The sequence below is a fragment of the Panicum virgatum genome, chromosome 1K (genome assembly GCF_016808335.1).
Source record: "Panicum virgatum strain AP13 chromosome 1K, P.virgatum_v5, whole genome shotgun sequence".
In the NCBI taxonomy this organism is placed as follows: Eukaryota; Viridiplantae; Streptophyta; class Magnoliopsida; order Poales; family Poaceae; genus Panicum; species Panicum virgatum.
In genome coordinates, this window is record NC_053136.1 from 17,348,436 (window position 1) to 17,375,890 (window position 27,455).

At 42.8% G+C, this 27,455-nt stretch overlaps 1 protein-coding gene across 1 annotated transcript; it reads left to right on the forward strand.

Annotated features, from left to right (window-relative positions):
• Positions 1 to 1,004: 1,004 nt before the first annotated feature.
• On the forward strand, positions 1,005 to 26,933 carry LOC120653432. Its single transcript, XM_039931182.1, has 7 exons — positions 1,005 to 1,350; positions 14,728 to 14,812; positions 15,278 to 15,489; positions 15,702 to 15,857; positions 15,928 to 16,100; positions 26,084 to 26,336; positions 26,487 to 26,933. The coding sequence occupies exons 1-7, from the start codon at positions 1,005 to 1,007 to the stop codon at positions 26,909 to 26,911; spliced, it is 1,650 nt and encodes a 549-aa protein (XP_039787116.1). The 3' UTR covers positions 26,912 to 26,933.
• The last annotated feature ends 522 nt before the right edge of the window (positions 26,934 to 27,455 follow it).

Consider the following 27,455-nt stretch of genomic DNA (forward strand, 5'->3'; position numbering starts at 1 on the left):
ACAAGTGGTGAAATTATCTCAAGTCCATAAATTTTAATATCTATCTCTTCCATTCTCTTGCAAGTATCAAGAAGAGCTTGAAACCTTGGAATAATCATTCACATCTATCGAGTTTCTAAATCTTGGATCTAACCTCAAAATTCTTCTAAGAGAAACACCCTTTGGAATTCAATTCCTAACTGCTAGGGGGAGACCGGTCTTCCCGACTGGTCTGACAGGTCTGGCCTGGCAGTTATCATTTTACCCCCTCACGAGTTAAACAGTGAAAATATTTCACTTTTACCCCTCTACAGATACCTCCTTCCTCTCCTCACCGTGCCCTCTCTCTCTCACTCGTGTCCAAAGACCCCCATTGGCGATTTGAGGATTCAACCAAGGAAAAGGCGATTCCTTTGGAGATTTGAAGCACATTACTGGCCTGACCGCTTCCCCAAGCCGGTTCATCAGTTTCCTCTTCGAAATCTCGATCTAAAGGTACCCTATGGCTTGTTTTTCATCAATCTACTCATCTAGGCCATAGATTCAAAATCCCTCTGGTAGATCATCTCCTGCAACATCCTAGAACCTATTCCTAGAAGATCATTCATTTTTGTTGGGTATTTTGGAAGAATCCACAATCTAGGGTTAGACTGGCCTGACCGGTCTGATCGGTATGCCAAGTGAAACCCCAAGTCGTTGTTTTGTGTAAAATGCTCAAGACATCTTATCCTTGGATTGATCTAGATCTCAAGAAAATTATTCATGATTAATTTCTTGCTGTGAGATTGCGATTGGAGCCATTGGCTCTGTTCTGGTGGTAACCGGTCTGACCGGTTGCCCAGACACTGTCCGGTCTACCCAGAACAGACTCAATTGTTTCAATTTTGTCTCTAATATTATCTATCCAAATCCAATCAATTCCTGAGGTCTTATATCAATTCTATATATCCTTTGAACCCAGGATCAGTAGCAAGATGACAAGCTAGTTTGAAAGGACAAAGCACAGGTTTGATTCAAATGCTTCCATGGGCGATGCAGATATAGGTGGTTCTAGCCAAAGAGATGCAGGCCATAGCAGACAATTGAGGCCTAAGGAGCAGAAGAAAGCAGCAGCTGACGATATCTTTGAAGAAGAGAGTGAGGGTGGATCATCCAGTGATAATGATGTTGAGGATGAGACTTTTAGAATTGAACCTCGTCATGAAAAGGGTGTAGCACAACAAAGCAGCAGTGAGGAAGAAGAAGCCGCTGGTGGAAATGATGAGGATGATGAGGAGAGTAATGAAAGTGAGGGAGTTGAGCTGAATATGTCTTTTCCCATCATTCAAAAACCTGTTAGATTAGGATTCGGAAAATGCATTGACTACTCAGGTAGTGGAATGACAAGGGAAGTAAAGAGATGGAGAAAAATTGATCCCTACTCACAGCCAAAGACCTCAACTGACCCTAGATTTCAAACTCAATATCAACAGGATTTCAATGAGTAATTCTCAGGGACAGGAAAATCACAGTTGAAGCACAGTGGGTTGACTGTAGCAGCATGGAAAAGGCTGATGATCCTCTATTTCAGCAAATCATAAGTGTATGTGAGAGCAAGCATATCAAGACACTTATGGGCTGTTAGAAAGATTGGAACAAGGAGGTCATCGCTCAATTTTATGCCACTATTTACTTTGGACATTTGAAGGATGATAGGGCTATGTTCTGAATGACTGAAGGGAAACACTATAGAGTCACTTTCACTCAGTTCATCCGCAATCCAAAAAAAAGTCAGTTCATCCGAGTGTCTGGGCTTGACAGGCACGATGCAAACAGGCCCAAAATTCATAATCAACCACCCCTTCCTAATGATGAGATCAAATTTATGTATCCATGGGGTGAGATGGACAATGCAGGAAAAGTGTCCGGGCTTTACACATATTACTCCATTCTAAGCCGGTTGCTAAGAAAGACCATTTCCCAGAGACGTGGCAATCCACAGGATATCTCTCTTCATGCAAAGAACTTGCTTGCTAGTCTGAGGCTAGATGGTGAGGATTTTAGCATTGCTGGTTACATATGGGAGGAAATCAAGTATATATCTGAAAATCTGCAAAAAATTTGTGGATATGCACCATATTTGATTGAATTGATAGAAAGGGCTGCAAAGACCAAGTTTCAAATGGACACATAGCATGAATCTATTATTCCTAAGGTCCCAAGGCACAGAGAGAGCCTTCTCCCCACAGATACTCAGAAAATGAGGATGAAATGAAATGGCCATGAATTTTCAAGGATCAGCATCTTTTGATCAGTTGGCAGGGCAGTACTTTGGGGGATCATCCTTTGCACCACCTCTGTTTGGTCAAGATGTGTACGGATCATATCCAGAATATTTTGATGGAGGAGCAGGGACCTCTGCACCATCATATGCTCTGCAGCAGCCACATCATCCATGAGAGGCAGAACACATGGCAGAAAATGCTGTTGCATCACTCTTTAATCCTCCTCATGGTATGTGTAGCAGTATGCCCTCAGATACATCTATTGAAGTTACTACTCTACCTGAAAATCTGTTCTTTACTTCAAATCTTTGGCTAGATCAACATCAAATTGGTGGAAATGGAAATGGAGATGATCGGTGAAGCACAGAAGCTTCTCCCAGGCTCTTTTTCTTGATAGATGACAAAGGGGGAGAATAAATGGATTAAAGCTTCAAGAGAGAGAGAGAGAGAGAGTAGAAGTAGATTTCTAGAGATGGTGTTTTAGTTTCAGCCAGACCGGTCTGACCGGTCGGATGGACCGGTCTGACCGGTCTGTATTCTTGTAACTTTGAAATCTGTAATAATTTTCAATTCTTATCCTTTGTGGACTTGAGGACTTGTAATGTGTGCTACTAGGTTCAATGAACTTGATTTATGTTAGCAAAGTGTGATGCATGTTTTGTTGATGAAATGTTGTTTTTGGGCCTGTCAGGGGTAGACCGGTCCTTGTGACCGGTCCCCAGCTGACAGAGCCATCATTTTCCTCATTTGTTGAAGTGATTTATCATGTCATATGCGTCACGTGTAGTATATTTGCAGTCTTACATACACTGTTAGCACCCCATGGATGCTGAGATTTAGGGGGAGTCCCATTTTTTCTTTAATATGTGCAAAATTGGCATGAGAGGCCAAATTTGATAAATTCCATTCATTTGCACAAATTGAGGGGGAGCTCCAACTAAAATCTGAGAGTTCAAAAGCTTTATTGAATATTCATTTGTAAGCTTTAATCGGGTTGTCATAATCACCAAAAAGGGGGAGATTGAAAGAGCATCTAGGCCCCTAGTGGATTTTGGTGTATGGATTGACAACACGATTAAAGGACTAACTTGTTTCAATGAGATTATGAGCAGGAATTTAATTTAGGATTTGATATTAAATAAGATGGCTCATATATTACAAGCAAGTGATGTGATCCCAATGCTAATTATTGTATATGTGACAAGCAAAGTTGTGGAGATATTTAGAGCAAGACATTGATGTTTTATATGAAGGATCTAACACTTATTAAAGCTTGTTGACTTATGTGGGATTCAAAATAACAAGTAAAAGGTTTTGTGAATGAGACATGATGATATGTTTTTGCATAGTCTCAAATTTGGAAGACTTGTCATATGTGATGAATATTGGCTAACAACAGAAGCAAGCAAGGAACATGTGAATAGGACACGAGTTTATGCATATACATATGTGTAGTCTCAAATTGGAAAGCTTGCATATGAAATTGAATTGAGGATTCAAATTGATAAAGAAGATTTCATGCATGACACAAATCAATGTGAGTTCAAAATGGACGGCTAGGATGAAGGTAGAGATGATCGAGAGTCGAGTTTCAAGAGGCTACGCAAGCGATGGCTTGGGGGGAGCAAGAAAACCGATACGGGTCAAAGACCGAAGATCCTAGAGTCATAGAGAGTTCTATGTTGAAGAGTGTCATTATTTGAATAAAAATGTGACTTGTGAATCAAATATGGATTTCTTACATAATGAAAGATTCAAAGTCACTAGCTCAAAGCGGGTATGCTCAATGAATTAAAGATGTTGAAAATCTCAAGATATAAATTGAAGAAAGTTCGGCATAATCAAGACATGAAGCTCAAGCGTTGTTTATGTGTTTATTTATGAGATCTTGAGTATAGGTATGCCGTACTATCAAGTGGGATGCAACATCAGTGGGTTTGATATTACCAAAGTGCTCATAGCAGTCCCATGTGAGAAAAGCCTGAGAGAAACCATCCAAATTCCAGAAATCACCTGGGACCAGTCTGACTGGGTCAGTGGACTGGTCTGACCGGTTGAGCTCCAACAGATAGTTGATTCAAACTGACCGGTCCGACCGGTCGGAGGGACCGGTCTGACCGGTCTGACTCTAACAGAAGCAACGGCTAGTTTTTGAGAGAGGGGTATTTATACCCCATGACTTCACCCTTTCGAGGGTGCTGATGCCATTACATTCCTGAGCCATTTTTGAGCCGTGTGAGCACTTGAGAAGTCCTCCCCAACCTATCTTTGTGAGATTTGAGTGATTAGTGTTGAATTCTTGAGTTGGGTTGAGTGAAACCATTCCTTGAGAGCATTTGAGCAGTGATAGCTTAAGCTCTAGATTTGAGCACTTGTGGTTGCGTCAGCCAACTTGTTGAAGCATTTGTTGCTCTTGGAGGTGAAGCCTCCTAGATGGCTAGGCGTCGCCGGCTAGCTCCCAAACTTGTGGTGAGCAGCGGCAAGTTTGTTGCAGCAGCGATTGTGTGTCACGAGGGCATATGATCATATAATGGAAAGGAGGAGATAGCTTGACCTTGTGGTCGCCATAAGCTTCCTCAACGGAGATTAGGATTCACACGTGGTGAATGTGGTGAATCTGAACTTCGGTGAAACAAATCGCTGTGTCTCCATTCCACCATCTTCACTTTGGTTTGTTTTCATTTACCTTGGATTAGAGTTCTTTGAGTTTGAATTGTGCTTCTGCTCGATCTACTTGGTAGTGCTTTACTTGTGTGCAGAGAACTTCCATTATTGCTAGATATACTCTACAGAAGTCCTACACCAAGTTTCATATGAGTTCAAGCTCAAGAAAAGGGGATTAACTCTGTTTGTGCAGGTTCTGCGTCGGACCGGTCTGACCGGTCACTCCAACCGGTCTGACCGGCTGGTAAGTTAGTCACCGGTTCTAAGTGCTGGACCAGTCTGACTGGTCCGCTTGACCGGTCGGTGACTGACAATCTGTTTTAAGTTGTAATTTGCAGAAATGCCTATTCACCCCCCTCTATGCGACATCACGCGATTAAGGTCCTTTCATCCATGATCGTCATACCTTCTTTCTTGGGCACAACCTGAACTGGGCTTACCCACTCGCTGTAAGGGACGAGATAGATAATCCTAGCGTTTGGGAGCTTGAGGACCTCCTTCTATACTACCTTTCTCATCACATTTTTCATCTTTCTTTGGGGTTCCCTTGAAGGTGTCATAGCAGGATCGATAGGGATCTTGAAGATCGTAACCAAGAATAGGCTATTGCTTCTCTAAAACAGCGATGAGTTTTGTGGTCTCCTCTTCTGAGAGTTTATCACTGATGATGATGGGAGACTCTACACTATTGTTTAGAAAAGCATACCAAAAGCCCGAAGGTCAAGGCCTGATCTCAATCGGAGGTTGTGTTAGCGTTTTGAACCCGGGAAGCTCAAAGACCTCATCGGAATCATCCTCTTTTTGGATGAAGTTTTCAGTTTCTTGTTCAAGAGCTGATTCCGGTGGATCTTGAGAGAATGGAGCTAGCACTTCCTCATCGTCTTGATTGCGGGGGAAGTGTCTATCAGAGAATTTATTGATCGAGTAACCTGTCGGTGTTTTACCGGCAAGCCCACCTAGGGATACTGTTGGTGTTTTACCGGCAAGCCTACCTTGGTATTCTCTAAGGTAGTAGACTTATTGGTTAGGATGTCACCGAGATTAGGAACTCAAAGGTCGGAACACAAAGGTTTTAGACAGGTTCAGGCCGCGGTGTTGCGTAATACCCTACATCCTGTTTGTGGTTTGTATTGCCTTTGATGTGATTGATTGTGTTTGAGGAGGTCCCTGCCCGCCCTTATATAGTCTGGGGAGGTAGGGTTACATGATGTCCTAGTCGGATCCTAGCTTAGGTGTTTTACTCGAGTACTACTCGAATAGTTTTCTTCTTTTCGACTAGTCCTACTCGTATTCGAGTACATTACATAATGTCAGGGTATAGAACATGCCCCATCCCTTAGTTCGTACAGATCCGTGCCACGTAAGCTATCCCGTGGACCCAGGTCTGACAAGCTTCCGAGCTCTTCGTAGTCAAGTTCTGCAATCTTCGAGTACTTCTGAAGTAGTCTTCGACTTCTTTTGAAGTTTCATCTTGAAGGCTTGCTTCGAGTACTTCCCTTAGCTGCTTCGAGGCTGCGAGGTGCTCTTACTCGAGTGAACTTGTAATCTTCAAAGATTGATCTTCTTTATGGGGTGCGATGAAAATCGCACTCCATATGGAGTAGCCCCCAAGCCTTAGGTTGAATCGTAGATTCAGGCTGAGGGTCAATTTAGTCTTGAATCTTCTTCTCTAATCTTCCAAATATTTTTGAAAAAAAAGTAGTCGATGACACGTATCTTGCAGCCCCCGAGCCTTGAATCCAAATTCCAATATTTGGAAAAAGGATCCAAAATTCGTGGCATACTTTTAAATAAAAGAATTTGAATTGATGGTTAAAATAGGATATTTGGTTAGTAATTTGAAAACCCCTCTTTTCAAGATTATATCCCTAAAAAAATGGTTTAAACAAATAACTTTCCAAACAAACCCTAAATCACCGCTTAAAAAAATCTTATCTTTAGAGATTAGGGTTTAACTCACCCTGGCATTTACTTTTGCTCGAGCACTTTCTTCTTCAAGCCACCGCCATTTCCAGATCTAGGGTTAAATCTTGCTTCCGATTCATTCCCATTCCTTAACCCACCTTGTGCGCTCTCGTTTCCCTCTCCCTGAGTCCCCGAGCGCATGCGAGTGAAGCAACTCGTGACATCGTGGATGGGCAACAAGAGAATGGCCGCCAAAGGGAAGAAGAAGGAGGATCAAGAACAAGTGAAGGATCCTTCAGGCGAGTGGTCATATAGTAAGTGCTCAAGAAACCACCTTTTGAATCTTGTTGCTGAGGGTCTTTTGCAATCCCAAGATTTGGTGAAATGGCACCCTTCTTTCCGTCAACGTTATCCCCAGGAAAATATTGATGAGATTGTTATGTTTTATCATTTTGTCGAAAGGGGATTGGCCCTCCCTGCTTCTGATTTCTTCCGTGGCCTTATTTACACTTTCAATCTGAAGCTTCATCATTTGAATCCATACTCTATTGCACATATTGCTATTTTTGTTCATCTCTATGAGGCTTTTCTTGGTATTGAGCCTCACTGGAACCTCTTTCGATATCCTTTTCATGTCAGACCCTAGCGCTCCTATAGGATTCAATAATGTTGGGTACTTTAGCATCACGAATAAATCCGCAAGCGCATAGATACTGTTGTAGCTTTCACCTCAGAGTATTCCAAGGGTTATCGAATCCACAGGGAACGTGTGTGTACTCTCTTCTATTCTAATCGGTACAAGGACACATCAAGATAGGTAGAAGGGTAGAGAGGATTCCTAAGATAGTACTACTGCTGAGTTAAAGGTCGATCTCTCGGGCACAATACTCGCTTCGGGCACCGGCTTACAACTAGTCTGCCAGTCGACTCCAGCCAACAGCACTACGCTATATCCGAACGTGGAGGATTACGAAGGACCAATAGGGCTGTCACCACCTACGGCATACCTCTAACAAATCGTGGGATATAAGGAAAATGAAGGATAACCCCTAGCCTAGACACCACGTCTACGCTATTGATTACTATTACAGTCTAACTACATATGTCGACCCGTAGCAAACTACAGCACTCCGTACAAATACGGAGAGACGAACCCGCGAGTGAGAGAACTGATCTCACTCAACTACAAGCACTACTAGCATACACTAAACCAAGTATAATACTAGAGATATGAACCACAAATACTTACTAAACACCAAAGAATGTAGCAACATCCGTAGAGGTACAAGCTGGGAGCAGAGAGCCGACACCCTGGCACTTTCCTCGAACTACTCTCTCAGTCTCGTAGAGGTACAAAATGGAGAAGAGCGCCGAAGACCGGCGCCCCTCCTGAGTACCTCTACCCTCTCCCTACTCTAAGACAACTCTAAACCAAAGAGGAGGCTTGGATGAGCACTTGGTGGATGTGAAACTCCACTTGGTGGTGTGTCTTCATTTGGAACCCCTCCCTTAATATATATAGGAGGGTGCCACGGGAAGCACGTCGTCCTTCAGCAGCTAATCCTCCAAGAACCGACATAGGAGACCTATGAGGAGGTGACACGTGGCTTGGATGAGGCGGTGGGGCCCACGGGCTTGGTCGGCCGACTTGTAGGTCGTTCGGCCTGCCCGAGGCTCCAACCGCCCCCAGCTTCGTCCAGCAGGCTGTCCTGGGCCTCCCTGTCCTAACCCCATGGGTCTTGGCCTCTCCTAAGTTGGTTTGCTTGGGTGCATGGGCTTGTTTTGATCTAATTGAGCCTGACTCGTGTTCTCTGATTGGTTGCGTCTTTTGCCTTGATATGTGGAGTGTGTTTCCCTGCTCATGAAGTGTGTTTTCTCTCTTAATTCGCCTGCATACAAATATTTACCAACACTCATGGAAATGGTCAGTAATAAACCCCTACCACTAGGTTGGTGCTCACATTTTATGTATTTATGCAGGAGTTGACGGCCTAGATTTAGTACTTAAGAGCCGTCAACAACTCCCCCACACTTTGCCTTTGCTCGTCCTTGAGTAAAGCAGAAAGGACTAAGCTGGAACATGACTTCCAAAGGTATGAAGCGAGCAAAAGAGATATTCCAAACCATACCTTGCACTTGTGAACTTTGAAGTTTATATCATGCCATCTTGGGTAGTTGAGGAATGGAATGGTCGCGAATCAAATCACTTCTACTCCTCATGTCAAGTAGCTTGGGGTTTTTTCAATAAGTTTTGAAAACAAACCTTGCTTAGCTCCTCATTTGATTCTCTCAGATCACTCAATGTGTATATGTCCTTATCAAGGCATTTGGCTTGCCTTTTCTTCATCCTACTTCTAGTGATGGCTATATGTGGAGCTCAAGGTAGGGTATGAAGGATAAGGCATACTTGTATTACATATATTGCAAAGTCAAAGACCGGATCCAAAGAGAAAAACAAGTCATACAATCAGATCAAGATGTGCATGTGCATGGATTGTGATGGAAGGAATGGAAACTCCTTTTGTACGATCTCTCTCCCTATATAAATTCTTTTGAGAGCATGGCTATCTCTTCTTTTTTTTCTTTTTTTTTCCAATACTTGGACCTTCATGTGTACATATTTTTTTTTCGATAGCCCATGCCTCTCTTCTTCTTCTTTTTTTTAACAAAAACTGGGGCGAGAGACCAACACATATAGTGGAGCATTTATTTTATGGAATGAGTGGATGGTACAATGCTAACTTGTCAAAGAAGCATAGCAAGGAGTATATGGTGTGCACGTGAATCTTGATCATGAAAGCATGAAAAGAATTCTCTCAAGGGTCACAACAATTTGACAAAGCTCAATGCAAAAAACAAGCAGCATATGTGTATATGGTTTTCAAGGAGTATAATCATATGGATTTGGTAGGACTTTGGCATGTCAAAGAGGAGCTTTGCAAGGATTTTTTTTCAAATTTTCAAATAAAGTTCCCCAGTACTTAAACAAAAAGGAGCGAAGATCGTATCATCCAAACCATATCTTAGACATCAACTACTTAGATAAGCATGATTTCCTAAGGATTTTTTGTCCACAAGCATCAAGATGATAAGCATGGAATAGAACATATGCAAGCCAACCATAGAAAACATGTAGAGTAGATGCAACACATTGATTCACTTTGAGTTTGATTTTAGTGAGTAAGATTTGAAAACCATTCAAACTCATGAATCAAAGAGAGTTGAGAGGTAGAGGATGCACAAACTATCACTTTTGAAGATGATGGGGGTCAAGGCAGTGGTGATTCAGCCAAACCATCGGGTGACTGACTGACTCTGGTGTCTTTGCCTTGTCCCTTGTCTTGATGGCGCAGTCGATGTTGTGCGATAACTCTGTGGGAGATCTCGAATGTGTAGGGCATTGATGAACTTGCGAGATCTCCCCCACACTTGTGCTTGTACCTGGTGCTGTATTCAACGAGATGGTGGAAACAAAATAGTGGCTCTGCTGGTTTTAAGAACCAGGGAGCTCTGGAATTTATTCAAACTAAACTTTACTCTCACCATGAGACTTACTCTGGCGATCCTCGGGTGACCTCACGGCAGGGCTTTGTTTAATGTCAAAAGCAGGACATTGAAAGTGCTTACCATGGTGTTTTGTTGATGAGAACTCAATATTGTCAACATGGCAACTCCTCTCTTTTTTTTTTCTTCTTTTTTTTATAGAGAGCAAGATGAAGGAACTAACACCAATTCGAAGACAAGATATGGATTGAGAAAGAACTTACTTCGGGGCACTCACATACCTCCTCCACACTTGGAGTTTACAAAACTTCAAGTGTATGGAGTTCAAGTTTCCTTCTGTAGTTGTTCATCAAGGCATATCGAGGGGTTGTAGTTGGTGTAGCTCTCATGTTCGTAGGTGTTGCTTGTCTGTCATTCTTCTTGATCTTCCCCTGGAAAGGTTAGCGACCAAAAATACCCGAAGGAAAAATACATCCTAGAACATGCTCTTGCTTTTATTGAAGGGAAATAAATAAATAATAATCCGGGCTATCTCCCGGCAGTGCTTTGATTTTTGTCATAAGCTCGACCCTGGGAACATCCTCTTGCAACTATTGTTGATGATGTGTTCCCCTTTTCATCACCAATTGTTGATGTGTCATGAAGGTTTAGCTGCAAGGTTAGCACCACAGAGCATCCACGAAATTTGCAATGTTTACGGTAGACATATGCATCTACAACTAGCCTTCTAAAGGTTTTGCAAGAGAGGACCTTAAGGTAGTTATAGTCCTCGTGTGTGCTCTGGCACAATGCGTGCCTGACTCTAGAGAGGTATTGAAAGAGCATGGTTTTTGAGGTATCACTAGGATGCAGCTCCAATGTCATATATGGAATCCTTTTCATCAGACTCCAGAGTCGGTGCCTCATAGAATTCCATGGCCCATAGATTCTCCATCTCAAGATATTCGTCGTGAGAAAGCATAGTTGAATCTCAATCGTGCTCGAGAACAACTTTCTCGGGGCCAGAGGGAAGAGGCTCAAACTCGCTCAAGAGGGATAATGATCGTTCATCTTCACAAAAGCGAAGGATTTGTTCCGAGTTGTTCTCTTCGGAAGTGGCAGATTTTGCAAACTCGAAGAGAATGGACTCAGATGGTATGAACAGAGATTCATGCATCATTTCCTTGAGCGGGTTTGGCTCGGGAAAATGCCTCGCCATAGAATTTTCTAAGCAAGAGACAGTGGCGGAAGCGGTTTTCCTAAGCTTTTTTTCTAGACTCCCGTGATATATGAGAAGTTTTTCAAACGGGGAGCCTAGGAGAAGATCAAAATCCAGGATATTGAAGAGTGGAAATCTAAGTTGACCTCGATTTTGTCTACTATAAGTGGCACGGCACTTGCAATCCCCTGACATTTGAGGATGTGTCCCAAGGGACAACTTCTTAATAGCGTGTCGGATGGTCTCAGCGTAACATTGCCCAGAAGAGTGTACGCTAAGTGCCATGGCAAAAAATTAACATCCATGATGGGGTTAATGTGGGCTTCTACGGTAGTTCCCCTTATTGAGCAAGGAGTGATCGTGGAGGGTGAGCTAATCCAAATTGCTTCAGAAAAGCGTTTCTCTCCATCTGACCAATCCTCCATCATGGCTTCCTCGAGAGGTGCTTTGTTACGGGAATCAAGAGGAGAAGGAGGTACCGTAGGCCTAAGAGAAGGTTCTATCAAAAGATCTCTATATTGATCGGTGTGGACAGAGGAAGGTTCCATCCCTGAATGGGCATCTATGAGATTAGAGGTGTTTCTATGGTTTCCCGTTGATTCATCCTCGAATCTAGAAGAGAACTTCGGGGGGTGAATCTCTTCTCCTTACGATGTTCCTGGTTCGGGCGAGGTTTCTACAGCTGAATCTGAGGATATGGGAAATGAAGGATTGGGTTCAGCTGCTAGAAGATCCTCATGGGTCAACTCACACTCCTCTTGGAGAGGATCAGACTCGGCTGACAAGGAGGTATACTTGGCAATATGATCTAGGATTTTATTAACCTCAGCCGGGAACATACTGAGGGGTACTCCTCCGGTGATTGAGTTGAGATGATCGGCGGATTCCTTATCGAGACTCCTCTTAAATTTCCAAAGGACTAAAGGATTGAGTGTCGACATGGTAGGGTTGGACTTCACTAGGAGCGAAAATCTGGCCCAGGTTGCGCCTAAAGTTTCCTTCTCATTCTGCTGGAAGAACATGATAGAGAATGTCTTCTTCAAGGAGTCCCAACTGCCCTTTCCGGTATATGTATAGGATGTGTACCATTGCTCTGCCCTCCCTTTAAGAGAGAAGGGAAACAACATCCACCGGAAGACATGTTGTTTCATGATTGCAGAGGCAAAGCGTGAACAAAGCTGCTCGAACTCCCGCATATGGTAGTCTGGGTTTTCGCTACTTAACCCAGAGAAGGGAAACTCCCGAACCATAGCGATAAGGTCGGGACAAGATTCATAGCCAGATGTGGAAGAGGATGGTGGCTCATTGAACTCGCCCCTTGAGGCAGAGAGGCTGTGAAAGGATGGCTTCTCCATGGGTAGCTGGGGTAAAGATAGCAGGAAGAAAACTAAAAATGATACGGGATAAATCTCGTGGGGTAGAGAAGCTTTGGAAGGATAGATTCTCTATGGATAGCGAGGGTCAAGGTAGAAGAAAAGAAAAGAAAAAGATACAAGGAATTTTAGCGTCACGAATAAATCCGCAAGCGCACGGATACCATTATAGTTTTCACCTCAGAGTATTCCAAGGGTTATCGAATCCACAGGGAACGTGTGTGCACTCTCTCCTATTCTAATCGGTCCAAGGACACACCAAGATAGGTAGAAGGGTAGAGAGGATTCCTAAGATAGTACTACTGCTGAGTTAAAGGTCGATCTCTCGGGCACAATACTCGCTTCGGGCACCGGCTTACAACTGGTCTGCCAGTCGACTCCGGCCAACAGCTCTACGCTTATCCGAACGTGGAGGATTACGAAGGACCAATAGGGCTGTCACCACCTACGGCCTACCTCTAACAAACCATGGGATATAAGGCAAACGAAGGATAACCCCTAGCCTAGACACCACGTCTACGCTATTGATTACTACTGCAGTCTAACTACATATGTCAACCCGTAGCAAACTACAGCACTCTGTACGAATACGGAGCAACGAACCCGCGAGTGAGAGAACTGTCCTCACTCAACTACAAGCACTACTAGCATACACTAAACCAAGTATAATACTAGAGATAGGAACTACGAATACTTACTAAACACCGAAGAATGTAGCAGCATCCGTAGAGGTACAAGCTGGGAGCAGAGAGCCGACACCCCGGCACTTCCCCCGAACTACTCTCTCACTCTCGTAGAGGTACAAAATGGAGAAGAGTGCCGAAGACCGGCGCCCCTCCTGAGTATCTCTACCCTCTCCCTACTCTAAGACAACTCTAAACCAAAGAGGAGGCTTGGATGAGCACTTGGTGGATGTGAAACTCCACTTGGTGTGTGTCTTCATTTGGAACCCTTCCCTTCATATATATAGGAGGGAACCACGGGCAGCACGGCGTCCTTCAACAGTTAATCCTCCAAGAACCGACCTAGGGGACCTATGAGGATGCGACGCGTGGCTTGGATGAGGTGGTGGGGCCCACAGGCCAGGTCGGCCGATCTGTAGGTCGGTCGGCCTGCCCGAGGCTCCAACCGCCCCAAGCTTCGTCCAGCAGGCTGTCCTGGGCCTTCTTGTCCTAACCCCATGGGTCTTGGCCTATCCTAAGCTGGTTTGCTTGGGTGCATGGGCTTGTTTTGGTCCAATTGAGCCTGACTCGTGTTCTCTGATTGGTTGCGCCTTTTGCCTTGTTCTGTGGAGTGTGTTTCCCTGCTCATGAAGTGTGTTTTCTCCCTTAATTCACCTGCATACAAATATTTACCAAAACTCGTGGAAATGGTCAGTAATAAATCCCTACCACTAGGTTGGTGCTCACATTTTATGTATTTATACAGGAGTTGACGGCCTAGATTTGGTACTTAAGAGCCGTCAACAAATATCTAGTTGGAGGTGCTGGTCTTCAGCTTAGACAGAAAAATTCAGACCGCTATCTGAATTATAAATTCCCTAGCAATATTCCCGGGTGGAAAGATCAGTGGTTTTATATTGGAAACCACCCTCCTCCTTTGCCAGAAAAAACTCGGAGGACACCAGCTCCTCGCCCAGAATGGAAGACTGATCCAAATTCCTTAGACATGGATCAAGTTAATGAACTCCTCGATTTGATCGAAGGCCTCAAGCGCTTAGGAGTAACAGGCACATCTGTTCTCCTGTCTTTTTATCAATGTTGAGTTCAACCTCTGCTGAAAAGATGTCGATTTGGATTCAAGTACTTGGATACTGAAGGTCCCTCCCATATGTGTGCAGAGGAGATGTCGGTTGAAGAAGCACACTTGCGCGTGAAGCGAGTGCTTTTGGACGTGGACGCTGTTCCAAAAATCCTCCTCCCCTTGTAAGTATTTAATCAACTTCGAGTACTTTTGCATGCAGTGAAAAACTCGGTCGGATTTGTATACTTTTGCAGGGGCACTCTTTTGTATATAGAAGCTCTCCTCCTCTTCCTGAACTCACTCATCCATACCACCTCCTGCCAAGTGCTTATACCAAAAAACACTTATCTCGGTCTAGTATTGATCCAGAGTGTGATGACTTGATCAGTTCCTCTGATGATGACATCCCCTAGCAGACCTTCTACAGAAAGCGGGCAAGGAAACCTCACAGGGAGTCAAAGACACCCCTTTTGGTGAAGCAGTGCCTAGCCATCCCACCGGGCCAAGGTAGGAGAGGAAGCAGAAAGCTGTTATCATGTCTTCTGATGATAGGTAACAAAATTTTCACCTTCATCGAGTTCTTTCATTTTTGGTTCTCATTCTTGAAGTTGAATTTTCCTTCTGTCTTCTCTTCTTATTGTTCCTAGGCCCTCAGTCACTCCCAACCCTGAGAATTCAAAGCTTAGTGTTGAGGAGCAAGCAATTGTGGATGATACTACAGGAAGTCAGCCTGCTGTTGCAGTGGACCCTTCTTCTGAAGACATTCAAGATTTTGATCCTCAAAGTCTTCCTGAAGCCATCCCAATGAGCCCTGTTGCTTCTCAAGGAACCATGTCAGGGTTAATAGAACCCTTGAGTGGTGAACCTACAACAACGGTCTCAACGGTGGCGATAGTAAAACCAAAAATTCTGAGAATCTAGAAACTAGCCATCAGGAAGTCTTCTCTATAAGTATTCAAATTGAATCTTATCAAATATTTGTAGTTGCAGCATATATGTGAAAAATTTCTTCATGCATGCCTTCCTCAACTCTGGGCTTGGATTCACCTGGCGATGCAACGATAAATCCAGCCCCCAAGTCTGAAAAACCAGCAGAAGTTGCAGTCATAACAACTGGAGGTGAAGAAGCCGCAAGAACTGAAATTCCACCTTCTGGACAAGAACCACCGGCTATTCACTCAGTTGAAGAAACTGCACCAACGAAAGATGCTCCTAGAGCTTCAACAGGTAAGTGAATATCGACTTCTTCTGTGTTGAGCTCTTTGTTTGTTTTGCTAAAAGATTTGTCGACTTGTAGATACCACACAACAGCAATCTGATGCTGCTGAAGCCACACCGGGAAATCTTCTTGTCTTATCTCCCAAGTGCCAATATCCCATCAAAACTGAGTTGCTCGACGACCCCTCAGTGTCTAATGTTACTTTGAAAGATTTCCAGAGGACTTTCAAAGATATGTATAAGTATATAATGGTATGTCCTTGTTGGCGCTCCTTAAGTACCCATTTTATCCCTTGTTTATCCTTGATAATGGCATGAATTCAATATCAAAATCACTAACCGTCCTAACCCCGGCCTAATTATTGGTCATTTTCACATATGCACATATATTTTGGAGGAACTTTGTTTTTGCAGGTTTTTGGCCTATTTTGGAGCATGAAGTGACGAGGCCCGTGATCGAGCGCTAACACGGAGAAAGACGAAGGCCAAAGCCCAAAGGAAGGACCAAAGCCCATGTTGATTCGAAGCCCATTCAAGCACATCCATCCTCCAAGAGAGCCCAAAGGACCAAGCCCACGAAGATGAGATCAAGATACTTCGGGATTAAGCAAAGCAAATGAAGATTTAAGGAAGGATTCCCTGTCCTATCCTTTCCTCGAAGATATCTCCAAGATAACGACGTCAAAATGGGTGCAATCGTGAAGGACATAAACTCTAGAAGATGCGAGGAGTCTGCACGAGAAAGGAGGACACGAGACGGCGAAGGAATGAGCTAGGCTGGCCGGCCGGCCCAGCCCTTTTCTGAGGCGGTTTGCCTTCCCCTTCGACCGGTGGCTTCCTCGGCTTATAAATAGCTCGCACCTTATTCAACTCGAGGCATCCATCCAACCAGAATTCGACGAAAACCTAGGGCCAAGACCGGAGGGAGACGACGGCCGCCGCAAGTCTTCGAAGTTGTTTAGGAGATGGCTTAGGCCATCCCTAGCCGCCATGGCCTCCCTGCGTGGTTGTGTCATGGTGGAGTTCATGAGCTAGTTGGAGTCGTCAATGGTGTATACGCGGTGGTGGCGATCCAAATGAATCTATTATGTGAGTAATGTCTTCATGTCATCCGATCTATTTAGCGATCATGTCTCTCCTCTTTCGATTTCATTCTTGCTTTGGGTGCGCTTATTCCTAGATCTATTCTCGAGATAGATTGCATGGGGTGTTCTTGTAGCTATGGTGGCTAGGAGTTCATACCGGATCTACCCAAAGGGGGTTCGACTTGCTTCAGGGTATCCCGTTGAAAAGGGGGGCGTCGTGACAGGCTGTCTCCACAGAGTAGGTTGGGTATCGAGGGATCGGAGTGGAGGTTTTGATTTAAAGAGGCTTTGGATGAGATGCATGTTGAGCTTACTCGTTTAGCTAGAACTACAACTAGAATGCGTGTGATAGGTTTAGTCATGCCTTCGGTCATGCTTTATCCTTACCGATGTTCATGGATGAGATCAACCTTCGTACATCACTCATATCTATCAAAGGTTCACCTTTTATATGCAATTAATGCATCATGTTAGGATAGATCCATTAGATTAGATGGAAAACCCTAGTAAGTTCATTGTCGATCCACGGATTGATAAACCTTGGGGGAATACTCTAAGGGAAAAGCTACCACGAACCGTGCGCTTGCGGTATACAAATCGGGGGCGTTAGTGAACGTCAACAAACTTTTCTGGCGCCATTGCCGGGGATCGGCAACTCAAACCCTAGGGCGATCTATCTAGTTTTTTGGACTAACCTTAATTTTTATTATTGCATATACCCTTGTTTTCTTGTTTGTGTCCTTGAAAGCAGGTGGAAAAAGCTAGACACCAAACTTGGATTTCGAGAAGTCCATAATCCACTTCGACAAATTTCAACAATCGGCAACAAGATGATCGAGGAGCCTCGACATGGAACATCGACAACGTCCACATCGACATGACGGCAACAACATCAAGATTCACTCTTTAGTGGTAGGTGCTAACTTTTGTTAGTGGCCCAGCATCCGCTATCGAGTCCCCACTCCCTAAAGAAAAATATGATAAATAAGGTATGCCGCCATGTCAATTAATTTTAAAGACTGATGTTTTTGGGAAGAATTGTTTGTTCAAGCAATGGGTATGAAGCATACCCGCGAAGAAAATCGTGCGATCATCATCATCTATGAAGTGTTACTAATGTGATGAGTTTTTCGTCCAAAATCAGAGAAGTACCATGAGCAAATAATAGATTATTTTGAAGCTCCATCAAGTCTTCTTTCCAACGGATCAAGAACCATTAGCTTTGGAGATCGGTGTGAAGAGTTATGGTAAAATCTTTAAACGCTGCGCGTTCTGAAATCCCTCTGGACAGATTGCAGCGCCGTAATAAAATGAGCATAACTTCTTTATCCGGAGTCTAATTGGGGTGAATAACCACTTGTTGGAAAGATAATTTGATGCACCTTGCAATGGAGCAGAAGTTTAGTACATATTCTGCATTGGATGAAGGGGAATTCAACGAGGACAGAGGCAGTAGCAACCGACGAAGAAGGTGATGACGAGGATGATTGGAAGGCCGAGTGCACAAAAGATGATGATTTGAAGTTAACCAAAGCTGGAGGCAACAAGATTAGAAGAATCATGACACCACCTATCTTCTCCAGTGGGATGCTCGATATACTTCTAGTCGAGTGATGCTATCAAGGAAGAAAACCGCTCAGATCATCAACACAAAGCACGGGAGCCTCCACTAATCCCGATACCTTGGGTAAAGCAAGAATCATGGAGAAGACACATCATTGAAGCCATGCTATGTGCTGGTAAATCAATGGTGATGACCTTGAAGCCAAGGACGCACGACAAGACGCTCCAAAGACCACATGATTGAGATCATTGACATCTTCGGATGAATTCACAAGAAGATACTATTCTCATCAATATTCTGCTCGACCTCAGAAGAAAATTGCAATATATTTTTGGATATTCAAAAGCTCCATGAAGTTCTGATTCCAACGAATCAAGAATGAAGTCAATCGAAGTTTCCCACAAGAAGTTATGGCCAAAACATCGAAAGTCGTGCACTCTGAAATTTTCTGGACAGCACGCAGCGCCAAAAGTGAAACGGGCATAACTCCCTCGTTTGGACTCCGTTTAAAGCGAATGACCACTTGTTGGAAAGGTAATTTCGTAAAATTTTCAATAGATATATATTTTGGTATATGTTCTGTTGAGTATACAGGAGAGATTCCATGAAGAAGAGGCAGGACCAACGTGATGAGAACAAGATAGAGAAGATGACGATGATAACAATGAAGGCGAGCTTGGGCGATGTTTTCATCAAGCGTACATGATAAAATTCAGAGGCTTGGAGCATAAGAAGAACCCCAATGACATTGGCAAATGAAGACACAAGCGGTCGACTTTCGACAAACGAAGATGTTGCAAACAAACCACGACGGATTACAAGAGCGCAACAATCAAACACATGGAGATGTGAGAAGCAAATCATGACGGACCACGAGGAGTGCATCAAGATGACATCTCGCACAAAGCACCACAACTTCAATGAGTATGAAAAAGCTCCGAGGCTAAGGTATACAGTGAATTCTCAAGCTTCTATTGGTTTTGTTGATAATCGTTAAAAATCTCATACTCGAACCAATAGTCGGAATGAAAGTTTAAATTCTATGTCTTGTTCTTTTCATGATGATAGGCTAGAGTTTCTTGAGAATGTTGATTTCATGCTTAAAGAACCTCTGCCTAATAATGAGCACCGCGCTATGCAAGAAACACATGCCGCATTTAATTACACCATGCCTTGTTGATGAAATTTAATTGAGGATGTGATTATGTTGCATATGTTTACAAATAATTGCATATCTCGATCTTGCTTTGCGCTTGGTCAAGCTCATGACCCTAAAAGAGCACATGTCGGGAGAAGCCCGGGATTTCACTAACCATGCAGGACATGAAACTCAAATGATGAGGAGGGAAACCGTGCCCAAAATTTTGAACACCATCATCAACATCTTCAAGTTTCAAGAACGGACGTCGCTAAGCCTCATCAATTTTGTGCACAAGTCCAGAAGTTTACAATCCAAGAAAGTTGAATATTTAGGATCTCCATCAAGTCCTTGGTTCAACGCATCCATGATCGATACAATTGAAGACCCACGGGAGGAGCTATGTCTCAAACATCGGAGATGCACGTGCTGAAATCAGCACGAGGCAGATTGCAGTAACGGGGAAAAAGGGGCATAACTCCCTCAATTGGAATGCGTTTTGAGCAAATGAAGACTTGTTCGGAAGAAGATTTCGTGCACCTTGCATTGGATCATTTGTTTGGAGCAATCCCCCTATCTGGACAGAGAGGAAAATCCGCGAAAAGAAAGGTAGCGACAAAGGACAACAAAGAAGGAGGTGACCATGATGTGAGAGACGATTGGGCAAGTTTTCCATTAAGCGTGATTGATCATGTCCAACATGGGAAGTGGAATAAGAGCTGCATGGAACACCTTCACCTCTTGCATGAAGGACCATGGCTTCGCATCAATGAGAAGGTATGTAAGAAAGTCGAGCTCTATGACTCTAAATGAAGCGCTTTGCGGAAGGCAACCCGATCTTTTATTTTATATATATTAATATGACCATCTACATTGCACTCTTTAATCGGAATATCAAGTAACATTGTACCATTGCTCTAATAAAAACCACAACTTCATGTTGTTCATTCTAAATGTTATTGAGGGAGCACTTTGTTTTTTGATCTTGGGAAACTTGTAGACCTTTTTGTGTGCCTATTAGTGTTTAGAGTCTTTTTATTTGTGTCTTTTTAGAGAGATTTATGAAGCATTGCACCACCCTTTGATTCTAAACTTGTGGCTAGTTAACTTAGGCTAACTTTTTGTTTTGTTTTAGACCACCTCATCATGTCATATCATTTTATTCACTCACCCTGTATTGCATTGCATACCATGTTGTTCGTCTCACCCTTGCATTGCATTGCATGTTGCATTTAAAAAAAACCTTTTCTAAAAAACATTGACTAGCCTCGTTTTTGAGATCCTAAAACCCTTAGGAAAACCACTCATAGAGCAATCCCAAAACCATAGGGTATGTTTTTCATTCAAAAAAAAAAATCTAACTCTTGTTTCTCTCTAGTTTTTTTGAAACCACCTTAGATAGAATTTCTATACCCAACACTCTCTCTCTTCAAAATTTTTGTTTTAAGCCAAAAATATAGGAAACCCATAAACCTAATTCTAAAACCTTGTTAGCTCGGTTGCTTGATCCTTTTTCGATAAATAACCTTTTTCATTGGCAAAAGCCTCACTTCTTATGAAGTGCCGCGAAGGCTTTTTGTCACTCTTAGCAATTGTTTTTGAATAAACTAGCTGCGGAACAACATCGAAAGGTCCTTTCAACCTTGCTAACACTTGTTTTTGCTAACATTGCATTTGCACTTTGCGTCCATTCCATTGTTCATGCACTCATTTTGCTAGCTTGGTCTCAACTTTATTGATGAAAGCTTTCATATCCATGTTAATGCTTCACGTGAGCATTCTCCTTTTTGCAATCTTGTGTAAATATGGTGTTTAGACATGATTGAAGACCATCATCATTTAGTTACCAAGTTATGAGGTTGCATTTGGTTGGTTTATAAGCTTTGCAATGCGCTTTATTTTTTTTTCTTGTGCTATGAAGGCCTATTGATCTTGGGATAGACATGGTGTTTTGACCTTTGTTAAATAAGTCTTTGTGGCTATGGAGAAGTTCGGCAACCTAGTTATAAACATGGTGTTTAGAACTAGGTGTAAACATTGTCTTTGTTTATATACATTCCTCTCATTTGCATTTACACTAGCACACACGTACACTCACTAGTTTCGCTAAGCTAACTTTGCCACAATTTGAGATTTTAGGAATGGTAGGTTTGTTGGCATTTGTTTCTACTCCCGACCGTCACCCCGGGGTAGTGTGTGTTTAAAATGTTTTGCAGGCATGAAGAAGCGCTCCCATGAGTTCAAGACCAAAAGAATTTCAATCAAGATCGTCAACATCGTCGAAACCCGAGAAGGACGCAGCTGTTTTCATCAATTTGAGAACATGTTCAGAGCTGTACAAGAAGCAAAAAGTTGACATTCAGAAGCTCCATCAAATTCTCATTCCAACGCATTCAAGATCAATGAATTTGAAGACCCGTATAAGGAGATATGGCAAGAACATTGGACGTTGCACGTTCTGAAATTCGTCGGGACAGATTGCAGCGCTGGGATAAAATGGACACAACTCTCTTGTTCGAAATCAATTTTGTGCGAATAAGGACTCGTTGGAAAGGGAAATTCGTGCACTTCGCAATGGAGCAATGTTTCAGTATAAGTTCTATTCTGGAAATTGAAAGAAAAATTCGTGAAGATGCGGCAGTAATGAGACAACAAGGAATTGAAGGTGACAACGACGACGTGAAGCAATGATTGGGACCATGACTTAGTACAAGAAGAAGTTGAACGAAATTGAGGCAACAAAGGTGAAGACACATTGAAGATGATATTCATACACATGAGGGAATGACTTCAAGAATTGCAAGATGGTCCATCTTCTCCTTCCACGCCTAGCATCATGCTAAGCATGGGGGAGGATTTCGTGGACAAGGAAGAAAGATCTCATGGAGTAAGATAATCACGGTTGCCACAAGATGCTTATGATTCTTCTTCCATGCTTAGCACAATGCTTAAGTATGGGGGAGGCCGCGCTACACTTCATTACGAGCATCGAGAAGGACGATAATTCTTCCTCAACTCTCTCTTTTTCTAAATGCTTGTACATATATGCCTTCAACCATAGATGCAACCTTTGTATATATCTCTCAACCTATCACATGGCTTCTAGGAGGACAACCTAGTTTCATTTTTGTTTTCAATAAGTGTAGGATCGCCATCACTTTGAGCTCACCACAATGATACATTTTGGCAATGCCTTATGCTTATGGAAAAATGATGAAAGTTGCTGCTTTATTTTACCTACGCTATGTTGTATATGACTTGACCATTTACTCTCAATTAAATGGAATTAAAATGATTAAATACCGGCTCTTTTATTTGTGGAGGTTAAATGACTAAATTCTAAACCCACATATTATATGTTGCTCTTTGATTTAAGTCTACCGATGACCTTACACCTTGTGTTGTTTAATTTAAAAACTTAATTTCTATGCTATCTACATTTGTGAATCTCTTGCAAAGTTCTACCTACCAAAGCCTATAAAAGCATATTCTTTCATGATGAAACCTTTAGATTGCAAACTTATATTTTGATGAGTTGGATTAAGATTGATTTCTTTGGTATGAGACTAAGAAGCTGGTCATTCCATTTTTTTTGTGTAACCTCCTTTTTGCTAGCCTATTTATCCATGCATTGTGAGTTTCTACTTCGGGAATTTTACAAACTTCGCTGGATATCCACCCTAAACCAAAAATATCTTTTTGTGATTACCTCCTTGACCACAACCCAATTTGAGTATGGATTATCATTTCGACGGAATCAAAAGAATCAAGGGCACCATATAAAGAAAAGTTTTGGGAGACAAGGCTCCCTGGAGATACTTTGATGCCTAATAGAATCGCGACTTGGCTTTGGGTTTGCTTTGCTCTTGCATGGTTTACCTAGAGTACATCAACTATCGTGTTCTTGTTGTTCGTTACCGATTATCCTCGTGTAGTGACAGTATGCGGGAGGGAAATGTTTTGATCCTGGAACACACCTTCAAGCGGTTTTACAAAGAAGAAGGTGAATTTGAGATACTTACCCTAGCTAGTAGGTTCTCCCACTATTCATACTAGAGGACGAGCATTCGTTCAAGCATGGGGGGATGGCTGGGTAAGTATTCTATGTTATCAAAAGTTCTAAGGAGCAAAAAGAAAGAAAAAAAAAGAAAAATGAAAAAAGGGAAAAAAAGAGAAGAATAAATTGCTCCTTAGTTCTTTTTGGTTTCATTAATTTTCCAAGTTACTTTGAAGAATTATTCCATACTCAAATCTTCCAACCATGTGCAATCCGATAACGAGAACTTCATTTGTGTCTCGGGATCATCCATTTGCCACTTGCACATGTCCACCTATCTAAATGTGTGTGTTTCATCTTTCCTCCTCTCCAACATTATTTTCCAATGGCCTTTTTGACTAGTCTCGGTAATCCCATTAGATCTCTCTCTTAGTTTGACAATATTTCAGATATAATGTTTTGCTAGGATTGTTTTTACCTACCAAGCTCCACATAAGCCTTCCACTTTTATATATGAGTAGAATAGGTTGAAAACAATCTAATGTAGGCTTGAGCGACTTGATGAGATGAGTATTTCCATGATCTTTTGCAAGAGAACCTCACTTATGTTTGATATGCATTCTTTTGAAAACTCTTCACGATGAAACAAGGTAAAGGTTTGAAGTTCGCTTAAGTTTGAGAGCATTGCATTTATCTATTATTGTGGCTTGTTCTTTAATTGCTAGTCTATCTTCCATAATGAAAAAGTAGCCGGTCATAACATGAACTTAAATGCTAAATACTTGAGAGAGCAATATGTCTTGTTATGTATGACTAAGTGCAGAGAGGACATTGAGGGGCAACGTTGATTTCTTTATAAGCAAAGCTCCTGGATTTACTCGAGGACGAGCAAGGTTTAAGCATGGGGGGAATGTTGGCGCTCCTTAAGTACCCATTTTATCCCTTGTTTATCCTTGATAATGGCATGAATTCAATATCAAAATCACTAACCGTCCTAACCCCGGCCTAATTATTGGTCATTTTCACATATGCACATATATTTTGGAGGAACTTCGTTTTTGCAGGTTTTTGGCCTATTTTGGAGCATGAAATGACGAGGCCCGTGATCGAGCGCTAACACGAAGAAAGACGAAGGCCAAAGCCCAAAGGAAGGACCAAAGCCCATATTGATTCGAAGCCCATTCAAGCACATCCATCCTCCAAGAGAGCCCAAAGGACCAAGCCCACGAAGATGAGATCAAGATACTTCGGGATTAAGCAAAGCAAATGAAGATTTAAGGAAGGATTCCCTGTCCTATCCTTTCCTCGAAGATATCTCCAAGATAACGACGTCAAAATGGGTGCAATCGTGAAGGACATAAACTCTAGAAGATGCGAGGAGTCTGCACGAGAAAGGAGGACACGAGACGGCGAAGGAATGAGCTAGGCTGGCCGGCCTAGGCCCATTGGGCCGACCGGCCCAGCCCTTTTCTGAGGCGGTTTGCCTTCCCCTTCGACCGGTGGCTTCCTCGGCTTATAAATAGCTCGCACCTTATTCAACTCGAGGCAGCCATCCAACCAGAACTCGACGAAAACCTAGGGCCAAGACCGGAGGGAGACGACGGCCGCCGCAAGTCTTCGAAGTTGTTTAGGAGATGGCTTAGGCCATCCCTAGCCGCCATGGCCTCCCTGCGTGGTTGTGTCATGGTGGAGTTCATGAGCTAGTTGGAGTCGTCAATGGTGTATACGCGGTGGTGGCGATCCAAACGAATCTATTATGTGAGTAATGTCTTCATGTCATCCGATCTATTTAGCGATCATGTCTCTCCTCTTTCGATTTCGTTCTTGCTTTGGGTGCGCTTATTCCTAGATCTATTCTCGAGATAGATTACATGGGGTGTTCTTGTAGCTATGGTGGCTAGGAGTTCATACCGGATCTACCCAAAGGGGGTTCGACTTGCTTCAGGGTATCCCGTTGAAAAGGGGGGCATCGTGACAGGCCGTCTCCACAGAGTAGGTTGGGTATCAAGGGATCGGATTGGAGGTTTTGATTTAAAGAGGCTTTGGATGAGATGCATGTTGAGCTTACTCGTTTAGCTAGAACTACAACTAGAATGCGTGTGATAGGTTTAGTCATGCCTTCGGTCATGCTTTATCCTTGCCGGTTCATGGATGAGATCAACCTTCGTACATCACTCATATCTATCAAAGGTTCACCTTTTATATGCAATTAATGCATCATGTTAGGATATATCCATTAGATTAGATGGAAAACCCTAGTAAGTTCATTGTCGATCCACGGATTGATAAACCTTGGGAGAATACTCTAAGAGAAAAGCTACCACGAACCGTGCGCTTGCGGTATACAAATCGGGGGCGTTAGTGAACGTCAACAGTCCTTTATACCTACAACCATCTTGCTCTTTTCAAGTTGCTCTTGGATGCAACTGACTTCTCTTGTTGAAAAAACAGACCATGGCCAACCGTTCCAGGGAGAAATCTGATGTGCTGAAGACGGTCGAAGAGGGATCTCACCAGCTGCTGGCCAAGGATGAAAAAATCCGCAAAAAGATCTTTGAACATGTCGAGCTTCATAATGAACTCGACAAACTAAAGGCGGAGCGCACAAGAGAAGTCTGGTTGCTCAATCAGGAGATCATCAATTTGACCAAAGATAACTGTCAACTTGGCGAGAGGCTGAAAGCCGCCAACAAGGCTCATAGAGGTAAACTTTCTTGTCGACAACTTTTCTCCAGCATCCATCTTTATCAAGTCATTTATATATATGACTACTATTCCGCAGAAATCAAAAGTACTTTAAGGTCTAAAGAGGAAATGATCACTGACTTAAAGAACCTTGTGTACCGTCGTTCAGATGATGTTGAGCTTCTGGAGAAAACTTTGCAAGATGCTGACAAGCAGATGGTGGAGAATACGAAGCAAATCAAGTCGATGGCCGAAGAAAAACAACTCCGGGACAAACAGTTCGAAGAACTCGAAGCTGCAGCGCGAGCTGTTGTTGATATGGTTGACCCAGCTGAAGAAGGTATAGCAGACGATAGATCTCTGCTGGAGCAACTTCGAGAAGCTCCACAAAAGATCACAAGCTACGTTTCTGAGGTCACCAATACATATGTGGCGCATGTCCTTGGGTTGTTCAAGTCTTTCTGGCCATTAGCTGACTTGAATCGCCTTTCTGCGGGCATGGCTTTAGACTATAACGAGGAGAAATTCGAAGAATATGTAGAGCAGTCGAAGCCATTAGCCCAAAAGATTATTGATAACTTAGACCAAGAATAGAAAACATTGTGTCAATGAACAATTCCCCCGTCTTGCATATAAATATTTGGTTTGCCTTTCTAAATGCTTCTTTGGCTTTACTTCTCGAGTATTACCATAGCATTTGCAGGTCTTTAGAAGAATATCGACACGCATACATTAAGCAGTCTTAAATCTTTTTAGATTCAAGTAGCTAGTTGCCTTTAGTCAATGTCTTTGAAACTAGACTCACGCTTGTACTAGTTGATGACTAGTATTCGGAGTTAGTTTGTATTCATACTAGTCGATGACTAGGATATGGAAGAGATCTCTCGCTTATACTAGTCGATGACTTGGTATTCAGAGCTTCTAGTAGTTAGCCTCATGGGCGTACACGCAATTACATGAACACGTGGCTGTTAAAACAGCCCCGAGTGACTCATGAGGAGTTTTTGCAATCAGTTAGCATGAAGTTAGTACTCGTGACAGCAGCCTCCGAGTTCTATAATGCTTAGGAGACAAAAAGTAGTCATGTATCAAAGGACAACTTTATTAATGTGTGCGGGCATTGCGCTGCTAATGAGAA